Source organism: Eptesicus fuscus, chromosome 10 (genome assembly GCF_027574615.1).
Source record: "Eptesicus fuscus isolate TK198812 chromosome 10, DD_ASM_mEF_20220401, whole genome shotgun sequence".
Lineage (NCBI taxonomy): Eukaryota > Metazoa > Chordata > Mammalia > Chiroptera > Vespertilionidae > Eptesicus > Eptesicus fuscus.
In genome coordinates, this window is record NC_072482.1 from 23,893,529 (window position 1) to 23,911,660 (window position 18,132).

General features: G+C 38.7%; 1 protein-coding gene across 2 annotated transcripts in view; it reads right to left on the reverse strand.

The window, feature by feature from the left end:
* COL21A1 (collagen type XXI alpha 1 chain) overlaps positions 1-18,132 on the reverse strand; it is a 116,832-nt gene that overhangs the window by 30,611 nt on the left and 68,089 nt on the right. For both annotated transcript variants that reach the window (XM_054721961.1, XM_054721962.1), the window contains one exon: positions 15,346-15,399. In XM_054721961.1, the coding sequence (XP_054577936.1) occupies positions 15,346-15,399 (54 nt within the window). The remainder of the gene's footprint in view (positions 1-15,345; positions 15,400-18,132) is intronic.

Here is an 18,132-nt window from a genome sequence, read left to right on the forward strand (position 1 = left end):
GTCAGAGAAAGACAAATATCACATGATCTCATTCATATGTGGAATCTAATGAACAAAATAAACTTGAACAAAATAGATCCAGAGATAGAGAAGCATGGAAGAGACTGTCAAATCTCAAGAGGGAAGGCCTGAGTGGGTGGGTAAGTGGGAAGAGATTAACCAAAGAACTTGTATGCATATGCATAACCCGTGGACAATAGGTTGGTGAAGCCCTGGGGCAGGGGGCAGGGGTACGGGCAAGAAAGGGTCAATGGCCGACACAGTGGATAGAGTGTCGGCCTGTGGACTGAAAGGTCCCAGGTTGGATTCTGGTCAAGGGCGTGTACCTTGGTTGCGGGCACATCCCCAGTAGGGGGTGTGCAGGAGGCAGCTGATCGATGTTTCTCTCTCATCGATGTTTCTGACTCTCTATCCCTCTCCCTTCCTTTCTGTAAAAAATCAATAAAATATATTAAGAAAGGGTCAATGGTGGAAAATGGGGACATATGCAATACTTTTAACAACACAGATTTTTAAATTTTAAAAAAGTAATATATGTCAACAAATAAAAATATTTTAAAACATCAAATCAAAGGTTGAAGGCAATTTGAAAAAAATGAATTAATTTTAATCTTATTCATTTATATGATAAAAAGCAAATAACTATTTGAAAATTATATCTATAACTTCCTAAGTATCTTTTATTGATAACCTCATTTTTGAAATATTACATAAATAATTTTACAGCTAAATTATTGTACTTATTGTGTAACTCAGCCCATTGTGAGTTTTGTTATCTAATCTAATAATAGACAAATATGCAAATTGACCGCACCTTCGCTACACCTAAGCCACGCCCACCAGCCAAGCCACGCCCACCAACCAATCAGGACGAGTATGCAAATTGCCCCAACAAAGATGGCGGCTAATTTGCATATCAAGACAGTGTCGAAAGAAGCCAAGAGCTGCAAAGGGGAGTAAAGCTTTGAAGAAGCAAGCAAGCCAGGGGGGCGGGGGGAGGAGAAGGGAGGAGCGAAGTCAGGGCCGTGGGCGAAGGGAAACGAAGGTGGGCTGGAGGAGAAGGCGAGCGGCAAGGGCGGGGCGGAGGCGGGGCCGGGGGCGAAGGGAAATGAAGGCGGGCTGGAGGAGAAGGCGGGGCGGGGGACAAGGGCGGGGCGGAGGCGGGGCCGGGGGCGAAGGGAAACGCGGGCGGGCTGGAGGAGAAGGCGAGGCGGGCGGCAAGGGCGGGGCGGAGGCGGGGCCGGGGGCGAAGGGAAACGCGGGCGGGCTGGAGGAGAAGGCGAGGCGGGCGGCAAGGGAGGAACGGAGGCGGGGTAGAGTGCAGCAGGAAATCCCATTGCAGGAATTTTCCTGCAACGGGAAAGCTAGTGTTCATATAATGTACTAGTATATCCCAATTTTTTTTCTATTGAAAATAATGAGATGATACACTAATAAACATTTACTAAAAGAAAAAATTAAAGGGAATTGTATTAGCTTTCTCTTGACCTATGACAAATTACCACACACTTAGTGACTTAACACAATAAATTTTATTTATTCACAGTCCTATAGGCAGAAGTCCAGCATGGGTTTCACTGAGTTAAATTCAAGGAGTTGGCAAGGAGCTGACTCCTTTCTAGGGGAGAATCCTTTTCCTACTCATTCAGGTTATTGGGAAAATTGAATTCCTTGCTATTGTAGGACCCAGGTTTCCATTTTCTTGCTGGCTGTAAACTGAGGACCATTCCCAGTTTCCAGATGAAATCACATTCCTTGGCTCATGATCCCTTCCTTTATCTTTAACACCAGCAGTGGCAAATCAGATCCTTTTCCAGTTGAATATTTTTACCCATCTTCTTTCATATTTATTTTTTTATTAGATTGGGCCCATCCAGATAATCCACAATAATCTCAAGGTCATTAACCTCAATCCTATCTGTAAAACCTCTTTACCATGAAAATTAACATATTCCCAGGTTCTGGGGATTAGGATGTAGGCATCTTTCTTGGGTTGGGGGAGTCATTATTTTGTCTACCTCAGAAATATACTTATTATCCCAGGACCAGATAGTTTCTATGTTACTTAAACTTCCCCAGGGCATTAAAAAGATGGAGATCATCTAAATTCAAGTAAGCCTAATAACAAAACCAGTCAAGAATAATTCCTAAAAAAAGAAATCTACAAACTGATCTATATCATTACTACAAATGCAAGTGACTTCACTATTATGTTAGGGAATCAAATATATCAGGGCATAGAACAAGTTGAGCATGACTAAGTAGGGCTTGTTTCAGGATGCAATGAGTGTTCGACATTAAGAAATATACCCATATAATGTGTTATGTTTATGTAAATTACTATATTAATAGAGGAAAAACAATACAAAATCACTTCAAAAGATACTAAAGATACATTTTATAAAACTTACCATGCATTATTTATTTAAACCTTTTAATAACCCAGGACTAGAACTTGGTAAAACTGGATCTGAATCCGTGGGAAACGAATTAATAAACACCAGACTTGGTGAAACACTAGACATTTCTATTTAAAATTTGGGATAAAACATAGGGCTTTGAAGTAGTAATTTCACTTACAGTAATACATCCTTTCTGAAAAATAGTTCATAAGTATGTGTGAATATAAGTAACTTCAATAGGAGAGATTAAATGGAATACATCCATGTTATAAATAGATTCTATATTCTCTCTTATAACCTGATCTGGTAAAACATCCATAATATTATAAAGGTAAAGTTTCAATGGACATAATTATTTATTGTAAAAATATCTATATGTATTAATTATGTATTTGAATATGAAAAGAAAAAGTTTGAAAAGGATCTCATTGAATGAATAGCAGCTATTATCTCAGAGTGGGAATGGGATTTGGCTAACAGACTTTAAATTTAATCACATACGTTCTATATATTTTGCCTATTTAAAAGAATTAAATAATATAAATGTGTAATGAGAAATATAAACAATGAGTAGAATAAATATAAATAATAATAAAACATAATTAAAATGTTCAATAAAAATTTGGTCCATGAAGTTTTTTCATTTCAAAAAATTCTCAGAAAAATAATATAAGACTTTTTTTCTTTACGTTTATATCATTAAAGAAACCACTGTTAAACATTGGTTGGCCAAAATAAAAAGGTGGCTATCACTGGATTAAAGAAAAAAAGCTAAAACATGAGAATGCAAAGATCAATTCTGGAAGAATCTTAACATGACTCATCATTGTGACTTCAGATAATAATTCACTGGCTCAGTATTCATGACTTGGTAGATTATTCCTGTAGATAATTTTTTACATGTTGCTAAGGATAAACTTAGACAGGACACCAGTATCTCTGAGGGAAGGACAATGCTGTGTTTCTAACTCTTTTGACAAAAGAGCTAGAATTTTGGCATTGAACATGATTAGTCTAACCAGGGAGCATTTCCCCACTTCTCCACAGTAACAGAAATTAACTTTTCTAAAATAAAAATGCTAATACAGCATATCTAGAATTAAAAATTGTTTTATTATTAAACTAGAGGCCCGGTGCACAAAAATTTGTGCACTCGGGAGGAGATCCCTCAGCCCAGTCTGTGACCTCTTGCAGTCCGGGAGCCCTCAGGGGATGTCCACCTGCCAGCTTAGGCCCACTCCCTGGGAGATCAGGCCTAAGCTGTCAGTCAGACATCCCTCTGGCAGCCCGGGAGACCTCAGGGTATGTCTGCCTGATGGCTTAGGTCCACTCCCCACGGGTATCGGGCCTAAGTCACAGTTGGACATCCTTAGCACTGTGGAGGAGGTGGGAGAGGCTCCCACCACAGCAGCTGCACTGGCAGCCATCAGCCCAGCTTGTGGCTGAGCAGAGCTTCCCCTGTGGGAGTGCACTGACCACCAGGGGGCAGCTTCTGTGTTGAGTGTCTGCCCCCTGGTGGTCAGTGCACATCATAGTGACCAGTCATTCCGCTGTTAGGGTCAATTTGCATATTACCCTTTATTATATAGGATACTATAATTTATAGCACTCAAATTTTTAAACTTCTAGGAAAATTAATCACCTAAAAATTTCATGTAAAATTGAAAATAGAATAAATTTAAATGATCAAATTTCTATCTTTGTGAGGATTTACCTCTTTCATAAACAAGTTTAGTCTTATTCAATTGCATCTACTAGTAGAATATTAGTATGTATCTTTGTCTTACAAGATAGATTTGTTTCTGTGATTGTGTCAAAAATAATAAAGTATTTTAAATATACAAGCGAACTAAACCCCTTTGGAAATATAATTTCACATTATCATTCATGACAATACTGAAGCTTATTTAGGCAGAAGAAGCTATTAAAACGCATACAGCCTAAAATGATAAGGTCACAATTCCATTTTCCCTTTAATTTTTCACTAAAATTGTTTTCCTCGGTTGGGTACCATCTTTCTACTTTCATATTCCTCTGTTTTGAGCAACCTGTTCCATAGCCTCTATATCACTAGCTGTCAAACTTTACATCAGATTCACATAAAGCACTTATTAAAAATACCATTTCGCCTCACCAGCATGGCTCAGTGGTTGAGGGTTGACCTACGAACCAGGAGGTTATGGTTCGATTCCCAGTCAGGGCACATGCCCAGGTTGCGGGCTCAATCCCCAGTCTGGAGCATGCAGGAGGCAGCCGATCAATGATTCTCTCTCATCACTTGTGTTTCTATCTCTCTCTCCCTTCCTCTCTGAAATCAATAAAGAAATATATTTTTAAAAAATACCATTTCTTGGGCCCTGGCCAGGTCACTCATTTGGTTAGAGCATCTTTCCCATATGTCAAGGTCGGGGGTTCCATCCCTGGTCAGGGCATATACAAGAACCAACTAATGAATGTATAAATAAGTGGAACTACAAATCATTGTCTCTTTACCTCTCTCTCTCTCTCTCTCTCTCTCTCTCTTTCTCTCTCTCTCTCTTTTCTTAAATAAACAAACAAATAAATAACTCTTTAAATACTATTTCTTGGGCTTCAGCTCCTGGTTCTGATTTATTAGGATGGGGCCGGGCCCAGAAAACTGAATTTTAAATGGTCTTAAACTGCTACAAGATTTTTATGTATCTTGAGTGAATTTTCTCTTTCCCTCACTGAAGAGCAAGTGTTCCATCTGAAACCACCTGGTGCAATGTTGTACATTCTATACTGTTCAGCAAATATTAGCACCTGACTATGCATCTCAATAAGATTCTGCAACAATTCTAAGGCTCTCTAGTGGAGGTTTCCCATTTTGTATGATTAACATTGAATTTTTAAAATATATTTTCAGAAATTCTTTGTTTTACCTAGTCCATCAATTAAGTGCTTTCTTTTTTACGTAGACAGAAGAAAATTTTATCACACAAAAAAATTATTCATAGTTTTTAGAACCAAGAAATCATCACAGGACTCCTTGGCCCTGATTTAATTTTAATATTAGTTTATCAAATTACTCTTCATACTTTATTAGCAAGAAAGAGATTTTCATTGAAAAAGCCTAGTCCCTAAGTGTTAATAAAATGAAAAGTAATTTACATTCTAATATCCTGTGATGATATTTTTCATCAGATTAAATTAATGGTGAACCATTAGAATAGCACATGACTTCTGGAATATATTTATAAATATTAGTCTCTTTAGTTAACAACACACCTTAGTTTTTTACACAACCGACAAAGCATTTATCCATGCCAAAAGCATTTCAAAGCCATAATCTTTTAAAGAACTGAAATTAAAACAGAGTATAAACAGATAACTATGACGTAACAAGGCATGTCTATTTCAAACAATGGAACACTCCTGTTCAGTATTCAAAATTACCAAAAAAAAGTATATTACAAATCATTTCAGTACCTAGAACTACTGGCAATTGATTAACTAATTAGGTGCTTACCTCATTACCAAAAATAAAAATGAACATTAATGTAAACAAAAAGAATATTTTCAAGTGCTCTTTCTCAGCTATCCCCCCTCGGTTTTAACATCCCTTAAACACATCCAGAACATAAATCATTTTCTGATGTTAATTCTCAGAGGCATCATACATTGGCCTAGTGTTCGAAGTGGTAACCACACTCAAGCACTTTGAATATATTTATTAAAAGATAAAACACAAGAAAAAGATCTTTAGAATGAAATGATCTAGTTACCAAAGTGTGCACTATGGATTACATAAAAAATACGGATGTTTCCACAGTCATTGAAAGTAGAGTGAATGTAAAACATTATCATTTCATCTGCTCAAATGGCAGATTATATGGGTCATGAAACCAGTATTAAAATAAATATGCTTTGTCTTGAACAACACTGTTTTGTTAATTCTGTATTTTCCATGCTTTGAAAATGGAGAATGCATTTGAACTATTCAAGAATATCATATGAGTACCTCTTAGATATCAAAGGTTTTTAATACAAAAATGCCTCTGGTCCTCATATGACTAAAGGACATATTTACTCAGAGGATATGTTACCCATTTGGAGACTTAATCACACATTATTTCTTATGTTCAATTGCACTTATTCCTCTTGTCATTTCAGGGTTCAATAAAGCCTCTTCAATTACAAAGAAATGGACAAAGAAGAGGAGGACTCAAGTAAGTATATTTTAATATTTATCAGTGATCTTACAATGACCAGGTTATAAAAGATTTCTTCAAAACAACACCAACAAAAATGATCAATATGATAGGCACAGATTTTCTAAACTTAAAATCCACAATGTCACTTATAAAGTTGGTTGATGGTGGTCTGGTTTTACTATGCCAATGAAGTCATTTGTAATTGGAAAGAATCAAACAGATCTATGATTATACCTGGTGGGACTTTATTAATAAATTTATACAGATAATTAGCCAACATTTGCTTTGTAAGGTTAAAGAAAAGGTATTATATTTTCAGTCATTACAATGCCAAATGCCATATTTTGGGAGACCAAAAAAAATGTAGATGTTAGTTATAAATTTAGTCACTCCTGTAGATACTCAGACATTTACATTTTTTTAAAATTTAGATAAAACATACTTCAACATTCATTCAAAGAGTTATTCTCAATTAAGTTTTAAAACCTAAACCTGGAATTATGAGGAAATTATCACAATAATAAAGACTACTGAATTTCCTAAACTGTTCAATGTGGGTCGCCTTCACCCTAAAAGTGCCATTTGAAATTCTTAGCAGATACCAGGCTAAGGTGGTTCCACTCAACACATACCAAGGATGTGCCACTCCTGGTGCCTGCAAGAGGAGTGGGGGGGAAAGTGTTACAAATTAGCACAAAAGACTTTAAAAAGCTTGCCCTACAATTGCAAATCAAATCAGAACAAGGACAGAACTAGTGAGGTTTTTCCCCTCTTACCTTCTCAATCTAAATAAGAAATACAGTCAAGTGGGCAATTAAAGACACCTCCACTTTTCTAGTATAATAAAGTGGATTATTCCACACAGGAAACCACCCTAGCAGTTCAACATGAACTTTTCCCAGGAATTTCATGCTTGTCTTTGGTATTTATGCATAACAATGACACGTCAAGTAATCACACCACAGAAAAGGTGATTAAACAAAAGGCCTACTTGTCTCTTAAGTAAATGATGACTTGGCAGGGATCAGCAGTTAACATTACACCATTAACACAAGCATAACATGTGGTTTAGCAAGAATTTAAAAGGCATGAGGAAAGGAAACAACAAACGCCTCCAGAGCCAATGTCCGCAAATACAGTACAATGACCTCCATGTCTTTATTCCTAAAATGATAAAGCAAACATTTCCGCCCCCCCCCCCCAAAAAAAAAAGATGTAAGACATCCTTAACTGAGAAATATGTGCTCACCTCCATAGATCCAGAAAATGTGGCATCTTCTCTCCTCTTCAGTCATGGAGCTCCAGGGATCTTGGCTCAAACAGTGGAACCCTAGTCCTGCCTACACATCTTCATCATGAGCCATAGGCTCCCTGTGCTCTAACAAGCAAAAGGCTCAGAGTGCCTGAGGAAAAAGTTACCCTAAATAGGAGATGTTATCAGGACTGAGGGTCAGGACAAGAATAGCCATGACACAGAGGCAATGGAAACACTGCTACTGCAGGTAATCTGGTCAGCAACAACTGGCCAACGCAGAAGACTGACCAACGTGATAATTGGGCTTAAAAGGTGATTTGACCAAAAGTTAGTATTTAGAGTTATCATTTTATAACTGCTCCTAAATTCAGTGTGCTGCTGCCCTGGACAGCCCTGTCCCCCCACCCACCCTAGGTAAAATCAGAGTAAATTTGTGAGAAGTTAGGAAAACCTAGATCCAACAATTGAGGACTCTTCAAATTAATCTGTTTTATTCTTCATCCCCTGGCATGAAAATGTAACCTGACAAACTAAACATCTTTTAAAGAGAAAAACAATGTAAATCACTCAAATTCCAGGCCTTAATTTTTTCAGAATCTATTTCAAAAGCATTCTCACAGGGGGAAATAAAAGCCAGACAAGCAAAAATAGAACATAACAAACATCAGAAACCCAACCTGGGGGAAGACATAGGCAAAGTAACTGAAGTGTGATTATACCATGTTTGCCATGCAGATTCTTTCTTATGCATACACCAGAGGCCTGGTGCACGAAATTCATGCATGGGGGTTGGAAGGATGCCCTCAGCCTAGCCTGCACCCTCTCACAATCTGGGACCGCTGGCTCCTAACCATTCGCCTGCCTGCCAGCCTGATCGCCCCTAAACTCTCTGCCTGCTTGGCTGATTGCCCCTAACTGCTCTCCTCTGCCAGCCTGACCCCCCTAACTGCTCTCCCCTGCTGGCCTGATTCCCCTAACTGCTCTCCCCTGCCAGCCTGATCGCCCCTAACTACCTCTGCCTTGGCCCCACCACCGTGGCTTTGTCTGGAAGGACATCCGGAAGATGTCCAGTCTAATTAGCATATTACCCTTTTATAAGTATAGATATTCATACTGTATTATATTTTTAAACTGTGGTTTATATACATTACTAGCGTTCCCGTTGCAGGAAAAATCCTGCAATAGGGTTTCCTGCTGCACTCTACCCGCCCTGCCTGCTCTCCTCCCTTGTCCCCTGCCCCGCCTTCTCCGCCAGCCCACCTGCTTTTCTCCCTTCTCCGCCAGCCCGCCCGCTCTCCTTCCTTCGCCCCCGGCCCTGCCTCTGCTCCTCCCTTCTCCCCCGGCCCTGCCTTCTCTGCCAGCCAGCCTGCTTTTCCCTTCTACCCCGGCCCCACCTCCGCTCCTCCCTTCTCCTCCCCCCGGCTTGCTTGCTTCTCTGCAGCTTTGCTCCCTTCTGCAGCTCTTGGCTTCTTTCTACACTGTCTTGATATGCAAATTAGCCACCATCTTTGTTGGGGTAGTTTGCATACTCGTCCTGATTGGTTGTGGGCATGGCTTGGCTGGTGGGCGTGGCTTGGACATAGCAAAGGTGCGGTCAATTTGCATATTTGCCTATTATTAGATAGGATACATTATGCACCAGACATTTCAATCTTTCCAACTTTGTAATATAAAGACATGTGGGCTCAAAGTCAAAAAACAGAACGCAAAAATGTAGAAAAAAATGAGAAGTGGATAAAAATAAGCTTTTAGAAACAAATGGGAGTTTAACAAAATTGAATATACAGAAAATATTGGTGACTGAGGAGCCCTGCTTTTAACCAAATTGTTGTTGAGACCTATTTATCTAATTTCTTTAAGTCCAAATGCTTTTGATTAATACATGAACAGTTTGAGATATGTAGCAGTGTGTACTCACATGCCTTTTTACATAGGTTCATTACATAAATAATTGTTAAGGATTAGAGTAGATGAAAAGCCCAGTGTACTGGTTTCCTTTGCTGCTATAAAAAATTACCACAAACTTAGCTTAAAACAACAGGACTTTATTCTTGCATAGTTCTAAAGACCAGAAGTCTGAAGTCAAGGTCTAGACAGGGTTGTACCACCCCAGAGGCTCTAGGGGAGAATCCATTCCTCACCACTTCCATCTTTTGGTAACTGCCAACATTCCTTGACTTGTGCCTCATCATCCCAATCTCAGCTACTATGATCTCTTTGCCTCCTCTGAGAAACTTCAGTTTGCTCTTAATGTCTTTCAACTGATTGGATCAGGCCCACCCAGGTAACCCAGGAAAATTTCCCCTTCCCAGATCTTTAATCATATTTGCAAAGACCCTTAATTCAAAGAAGACAACATTTACAGATTTCCAAATTATAATAGGGTCCTATATCTTTCTGGGGAAGCAAAGCATTTTTCAATCTACTATACCTAGTATTCAGAGTAATTCTTTTAAATTTCCCTTGAATCTGACTCACTATTTCTTATTGGAATGGTAGTAGTCCCCATTTTTACATGTCTATTTTAACCATCCAAAGCTTAGTTCTCCTGTTTAAATGCCCTCATTGTTATCTAGATATCTTTCATTTAAAAACATACTAGGATCACCTCCCTTAGCCAAAAGTGATTCAGCTTGCTCTATTTCCAGTTTGTTGCTTGGTCTTGTGCCTCCATCTATGTGATAAGATTCTGAGAGTCATCCTTTTTCATCTTACCCACATGCAATTGATCCTTGAACCCTATTGGTACCATTTCGTTCATTTCAATAATCCCAAGCTCCCCATCCCAACTCTGAATGTTATTGCCTTAGTTGACACTGGAGGTGACAGAGCTCAGCTCTTAGGCTCTGTCCTCGATCTCGGCTCACCTTCTATGCCTTCTCTATTCTGTTGTCAGTGTGATCTTTCTAAAACGTCCTAAATCTGATCAACTTACTCCTCTACCTAAAACCTGTGCATGGCCCCCACCACTCTCAGATTTAAATCCAAATAGCACATGCATATAAGGCCTGTCTTGATTTGTAGTCTACCTAACCCCTACAACCTCATCTTGTATTTTTATCCCATCCCCTCCATGTATCCTTAGCAGCTTTTCCCAAAGTATCATGATATCTTTTACTTCTATGTTTTGGAACATGCTACAGACACCTGCCTTGCCAGCCCAAAGAACCAGCCAACTCCCATTTATATTCGAGAATTCTGCCAAGAGAGCATCTTGTTTAAGAATGAATCTCTTAGCCCAGCAGTGTGGCTCAGTGGTTGAGTGTCGACCTATGAACCAGGAGATCACGGTTTGATTCCCTGTCACATGCCAGGGTTGCAGCTCAATACCCTATAGAGGGCATGCAGAAGGCAGCCTATCAATGATTCTCTCTCATCATTAATGTTTTAATATCTCCCTTTCTCTCTGAAATCAATAAAAATGTGTATTTCTAAAAATGCATCCCTATACTCTTTAAATAAATGAATTGTATAGTATATGAACTATATCTCCATAATGCTGCTAATAGAAAATAATGCATTTCTTTCAGTAGCATCCCCAAATTCATTTAGTGTTATACATGTCTTCTACAAATTTGCAAGACCCCTGTTCCCACCTCCATAACATTTATACTATACTAGAGGCCCAGTGCATGATTGAATCATGCATGTTTAGGGTGGGGAGCTGGATGCCTGTCCGCTGATGCACCAGGCCTTTCAGAAGCCTCCAGCATGGCGGAGGCTTCTGAAAGGCCTGGTTTCTGAGCAGACAGGCACCCAGCTCCCCCGCTTTTGATGGTCCGCGGTGGGACGTGAGCTTACTGCCCCAGAGGCCCCTTCTGTGCCGCAGCACAGCCATGGCCCAGATGCTGAGCTCGAGCCACCACTGGCGACAGGAGCTCAGCGTCCCGCCGGCCCAATCAGCTGCCCCGGCCACCCCGAGTCCCGCCCCCCCACGCCTCCTGGCCAATCACGGGCATAGCGAAGGTATGGTCAATTTGCATATTTGTCTATTATTAGGTAGGATTGTGATCTATTGGCTCATCTGACTGCTTAAGGGCAGGACCGTCACATTAATATTCCTATTCTCCTCCACCAGTATGATGTCCGGCACAAAGCAGACACTCAGCAAATGCTTACTGGATGAATGACTGAAATGCTATAATCCTTTGATGGTTGAAACCAATTACAATAAATCCAGCAGAAGTTAAGTGGGTACAATTTGCTACTTAGAAAGCAAGTTACTTTTAGGACTGAATTACTATTAGGACCGACAATACTAGCCTTTAAAATGCAAAGCATAGGCATGTGAATGTAATTGTATTTTAAAATGGTATAATCATTTTCCAGTAAAATACAGCCTTTGTCCTCAAGTTGAATTCAAGGAGTTAGTTCATATTTACCAATCTGCTTACATGGATGAATCATCATCCCGCTGCTATAAGCTGTGTTTAATCAGCTTTAAAGCATTTTTTCTAAGAGCTCCTGTCCTTTCAACTTAAGCTCCATTAATTTTCTTGGCTTCCACATTACAGAACAAATAATATAGTGAACATGTCCTTTTTAGTGGGGTTAAATCTTTCATTACAAATACTTAAGACCAGCACCCACATGCAACAGAAGAGTCTTCATTTCTTGGTGTCACCAAAATATATAAACTTTCATTTTTCCTCATTTTCAAAGCTTCTCCACAAAGGGTAAGGATCATTCTTCACAGGATATTTCTAACCATATTTTCATTCATTGTCAAAATAACAGAATAATTTATTATGTTAATTGTTCTTAACTGGAAGAGAAGAAAGACCAGAAGAAATGTATCCAAGTAATATGAGCAAATTTTAGAGGCCAATCTGTTCATTGTTTTCCTAACAGAGTAGGTCTCCTGGCATAGGAGGCCTGACTGTCACCCCACCATTTACCAGGAAAGAGAGAGAAGTGGGATCAAAGGGATAAGGTATCCTTTCTTGCCTCTCCTGATTTGGTGGGAAAGGAATAAGAGTCTCACTTGGTCACTCCCAGTTTTCTATCTGGTTGGTTAAGGAGGAGAGATTACATCTAAATAACTTCCACTACCCCACTGCCATCATTCCCTGCCCAGCTCCTTGTTTGTCAATTTTTTAGAACTTTATAATTTAGGTTTTGTTATGTTATCCTTTTACTGTCTATCTCCACTATGAGGTAGTGAGTTTCCGTGGGACAGTCCTGTGTTTCTCTCCTCACTAAACCCAATGCCTTACACATTCCAGGAATGCACTAAATGTTGGGTTGAAATCTGAAGGATCATGCTGCCTGGTATAAAAAATGTACGCTAGGGCAAAAGCTCCAAGTGGGGCAAGTCTTGAACAAAGCAGGACCAGGCATGGCAGGAGAAAACACAAATTGGTGCCTGCTCCTGGCTGACAGTAAGGAACAGCAGCCTTAGGAGAGGAAAACATCCCCTCAAGAGCTCCTCATTTTCTACTAGTTTTCTTCTTAGTTTGGTTTTATTAACAGGAACACAGCAGTGCTAATTTCAAAGTAAATATATTCTGCTCGCATGGCATTTTGGTTTACATAGACTTGCTGACCATCTGCACTGTCACGCTGCTTCTTTGGAAAACGAATCACTAAGGCTTATAAATAACTGACACAAACACTTAGAACACTATTGATGATAATCTGTCTCTGATGTCCATTGTCTCTTCTCTCTTCCCTTTCACCTTCTCACTCACCTGTCTTCCCTTCCCCAACCCCCTTTTTATCTTCACTCACACAAGCATGAGCACACACACACACACACACACACACACACACACACACCCCTTAAATTTTTCCTGAAAACAAAAATATAAATATAGCTAGTCTCATATCGTTACCAGTCCTAGAGTTATACTTTAATAATAATGATGGGTCAGACATACTGAACTCATACTATCCCTACTGAATCCTCTCCATTTCATTAAAAGCCTAGTTGAGGCCTTATTTGCCTATGACTGGTCTGTCAAAATAGCCAGGTAATTATTATCCTGATTCCTTTTGTTCATTCTGCGTATACCAGTATCTCATTACTGCCTCTAAAGCATTACTTTTTATCATGTTATTCTTTTTTTCTTACACCATTTTCAAGGGAAGTGAATACAGTTTGCTTTCCAGGATCTCCATACTATGATCCTAATCACCTTCCTAACTTTACTTCCCACCACCCAATAAGGACCCTTCCTTCACAGGACCTCTTTAAGATCATTTCATTATTTCATGGGGACACCCTTAACCAACCTACCTGTGTGTCTTCACTCATATTAGTTCTTCCTCTTGTCTCCCTTTCTTTCCCAGTCACCCGTTTGTGACTAAATCTAGCCCTAGCCCTAAATCCTTGGTAAAAATTTTTCAATCACTTCATGAATCAAGATTCCCTTCCTATACTCATTCAGCATCTTGAATGAACCCATGCATTTGTGCAATTGTTTCACAATTTTTTTCACATTTCCCATGTAAGTCTCACAAGAAATCTATAAATCAGGCAATATGAGAAAGTACACTTTTTGAGGAGGAGAAAGGTTTGCAGTGATGTGAAGTGATTTATCCAAACTCACAAAGCTAGAAGGTGACAGAGACTATCTTCAAGCCCTGGCCTTCCTATGCCATGTTAAATCCATATTTGGAATTTACTATAATCTGTCTCAGGTTGGTAATTATTTGCATCCCATTTTTTGCTATTCTCCAAAGTAGATTATAAGCTCCTGCTATGTAGAGAAACTTGCCCCAGTGCATCAAAATACACAATATGAGAATTCAAGGAATATTTGATTGAATGATTCTAAGAATAGTTCAATCCCTTGCCCCACTGAAGAAGCTTCCGTGATCCCTCTTTCCCTCTGATGTCCAATATTAGATTCTGAACCCTTGACTGAACACTGTGATAAACTACAATAGACAGCCTATTATTTCATTTCTTGAATCAACTCCTCCCAAAACTAAGTGCAAATTCCCTGAAGATCGGTAATTTTGACAAATAAAAGGAAATCAGCTGGTATTTAAATGTTGGCCAAGTTGGCCTGGAGCTGTAGGAATAAAAAGTGGAAAAAAACTGTATTTCTACAACTCATCTGAAGTTGAGTCATATGGCACACTTGCTACACATACATGTATCTCGGATTCAGGCTCAATATTTTTTCAATCCTATGTTTCTTAACCTTGATTCTTATTGAACATACGATCCTAGACAGCATACTACAAGACAATGAGCAAGTGGCAAAGTGACATTGACTAACGGCTCACCAACAGACCATGCTGTTGTGCTAAACACTCTGTGTGGGCACGATTGCTTGTGATTCATGCTGCACATAAATTTCCTGCTGGCAAATTCTCCCTAGTGTGTGAGAGAGGATTAAATATTTCCCTCTTTAAAAGTGTTCCACAAAGAGCTTTGACAACTTCCAAATCTGGAAGTCACTAAAGAAGGATAGGGCACTTGGGAGGAGAATTTAAATAGTTGATAAACTTCAAGGCAGGAAAAGAGCCTCATCCCTTAGAACTGAGTTGAAAAGGTACTCACAGGCTCTCCCCGTGGTCCATCCTGCCCCGGAGCACCCGGAGGGCCTGCTTCTCCCTGTTAGCAGTAAGAGGAAATAAAGAATTCCATTTTCATCATGCTTGCAAAATAACTGTATGTATTATATTACATATTAAAGCATATTAGACACAAACAGAAAAATAAAAATTACTCCTAGATGATTGATATTAACTTTTCCTGGAATCAAATAACCCATTCTGCGATTCATAAAGTGACTATATAAATAGTAAATCTATACATGACAGTGGGTGGTTAAGTTATAAAATAATTATGTACTGTGTACTCATGAGACTAGGACAGTATTCTTATCTTTCAAGTAAATGTGACCAAAGTTTACATCAATCCTTTTAATATTTATTTTTATTTTCACTTTAAAATTGATCATCCTATGGGATCTATGTTGACCTTGCCTCCCAAGAGTTGCATTCTTTATAATCTACAGCAGCGATTCTCAAACTTTAGCTTCATCAGAACCACCTGGAGTATTTATTAGTCTGCAGATCCCAGAATTTCTGATTCTATAGGTCTGGAGTGGATCCCAATAACTTTCATTTCTAACAGGTCTCCAGGAGGTGTTGCTACTGCTGGTCTTGGGACCACACTTTGAAAACCACTGCCCTTGCCTAGATCTCAAGATAGAGACTTACACACACTTTCTGCTCTTACAAGTCACTCTATCTGTGATCTACAATGACATTACACAGCTTTACACTTGGCACTGAATTTACAATGGCCAGGTTGTTGAACAGGTGTCTTGTTTATGTAGGTGTTAGTTTCTTGACTTGCACATTCTTTAAAAGCAGAAAACACACGAGATTTCCTTAATCACCCACAGTATTTAGAATAGTGTTGAACAGAATGTAAGGCTGTATATGACTTATGCCCCTTTACAAGCACTGAGGCATCTCAAGGAAGAGGGAATGACCTATTTATTCTTAAATGCTCAATTTCAAACAGATAAATAAAATGGAAAAAACGTTTGTGGAGAGAGCTATAGCATTTGTAGTTGGAAGAGTATGCAGGTTAGTTATGATGAGAGTCAATAATCTTTACCTAGGAGTGTTCTCTTCATTCTCTTAATGATGTTTCATTGGGAGATGGAATAATGATTTCTGACTGGCCATTTTCCTTAACATAATCAAATGCAGTACACAACTAACCTGTAAAATTCAGTTTTGTAACCAGAGGTTAGCCTGATCACTTCATTACTTTCATGATCTGGAGAACTGCATACCCGCACACCAATTTGTTTGGCTGGTGGAAAATGGCATAGAGCATGCCTTCACCTCTAAGTTATCATTTTGCTATCTTATTAACGTCTTTCTTGATAAAAATAAATAAATAATTGAGAAAATGTCACATTAAACATTATTCCTCAACCCAATTTCTACAGCTAATGTCAAAGATGATTTATTCCACCACAAACCAGCTATTTTTAAGAAGGCAATTTAACCAAAAACAGACATATGAAACATGCATTGCATGGGTATCACCTTTCATGCCATGGTCCTTACCCACACAAAAAATAAAAGGATGGAGAATAATTTAGTTTGTGACCATGCCAAGCTTCAAAATGAGGTGAAAGATGTGTGACCATTATCATATAATTTAATTTTGAGGAATATCCTTACTTTGCTATTAGACATTTTATTTTGACTTTGATCTTGCTGCATGGTTTATTCTTCATATGTAAACAAATCTCTAGCGTGCCAGAGGTTATTCTGAAGCTATAAGGCTGGGAAGCATCTCTTGGCTGACCAAATAAACAGACATGAAGTTCAGACAGCATAATGCATGGACAGGATCACACAAACTAGCCCTGGAATTCTAGTTCTGCCATGTAACCGACTGCACTTTCCAGTCAATTCTTTAAGCTCTCTTAATCTGATCTTAATAATGTCTAAATGACATTAACATTGCCAATTTCATAGATCTTTTCTTTAAATAAAAAATTAGAGTCTTGCCCTGGCCGGTGTTGCTCAATTGGTTGGGCATCGTCCTGGGCACCGAGAGGTCACTGGCTCAATTCCCAGTCAGGGGACATGCCTGGTTGCAGGCTTGATTCCCAGTGAGGGGCGTGCAGGAGGTAGCTCTCTCATAGATGTTTCTCTCTCTCTTCTCCCCCTTTCTCTAAAAATCAATAAAAACATATCTTAAAAAAATAAGAATTTTTGTAAGTGCCTTGTATAGATCTAAGCATAGAAGGGAAGGTCCATAAAAGTTAGCTACTCCACTGCCACCAAAATGGTTGGGGTTTTCACAGTCCATTACTTTTATGATTCATTTTAGGATTTAAATGTTTTATATTTGTACTCCTGTGGTTTGCCAATATAATTTAGGCAAAATGAGTATTTTTAAAATAAGGTCGATATTTTAATCTAGCTACAATGCACAAAAAACGGTAAAATCAATAATTTAATCATTCCCTATATTTGGAAAATATTATTTGGCTATAATTTTTTAAAAACAATTTGGTGAAAGAAATTTTCATTAGTTATTAAATTATGGCTATAAAACAATGTACAAAATATCTCATCTCTCCATTCTTTAGTTTCCTCAACTGTAAAAGGGTAAAATTTTTTCACTTATAATTCATAATGATTTCTGATATTAATGAGTAAATGCATATAAAGTGCTGGGGAAAGAGCCAGGCATGTAGTAAGTATCCAATAAACTATGCCCTTATTATAATCTGTCCTTTTCTGTGTTTGCTTCTTTTCAAATCCAGATTAAATGCCATGTTTCAGTATTTCAATTGCTCCCTAATTA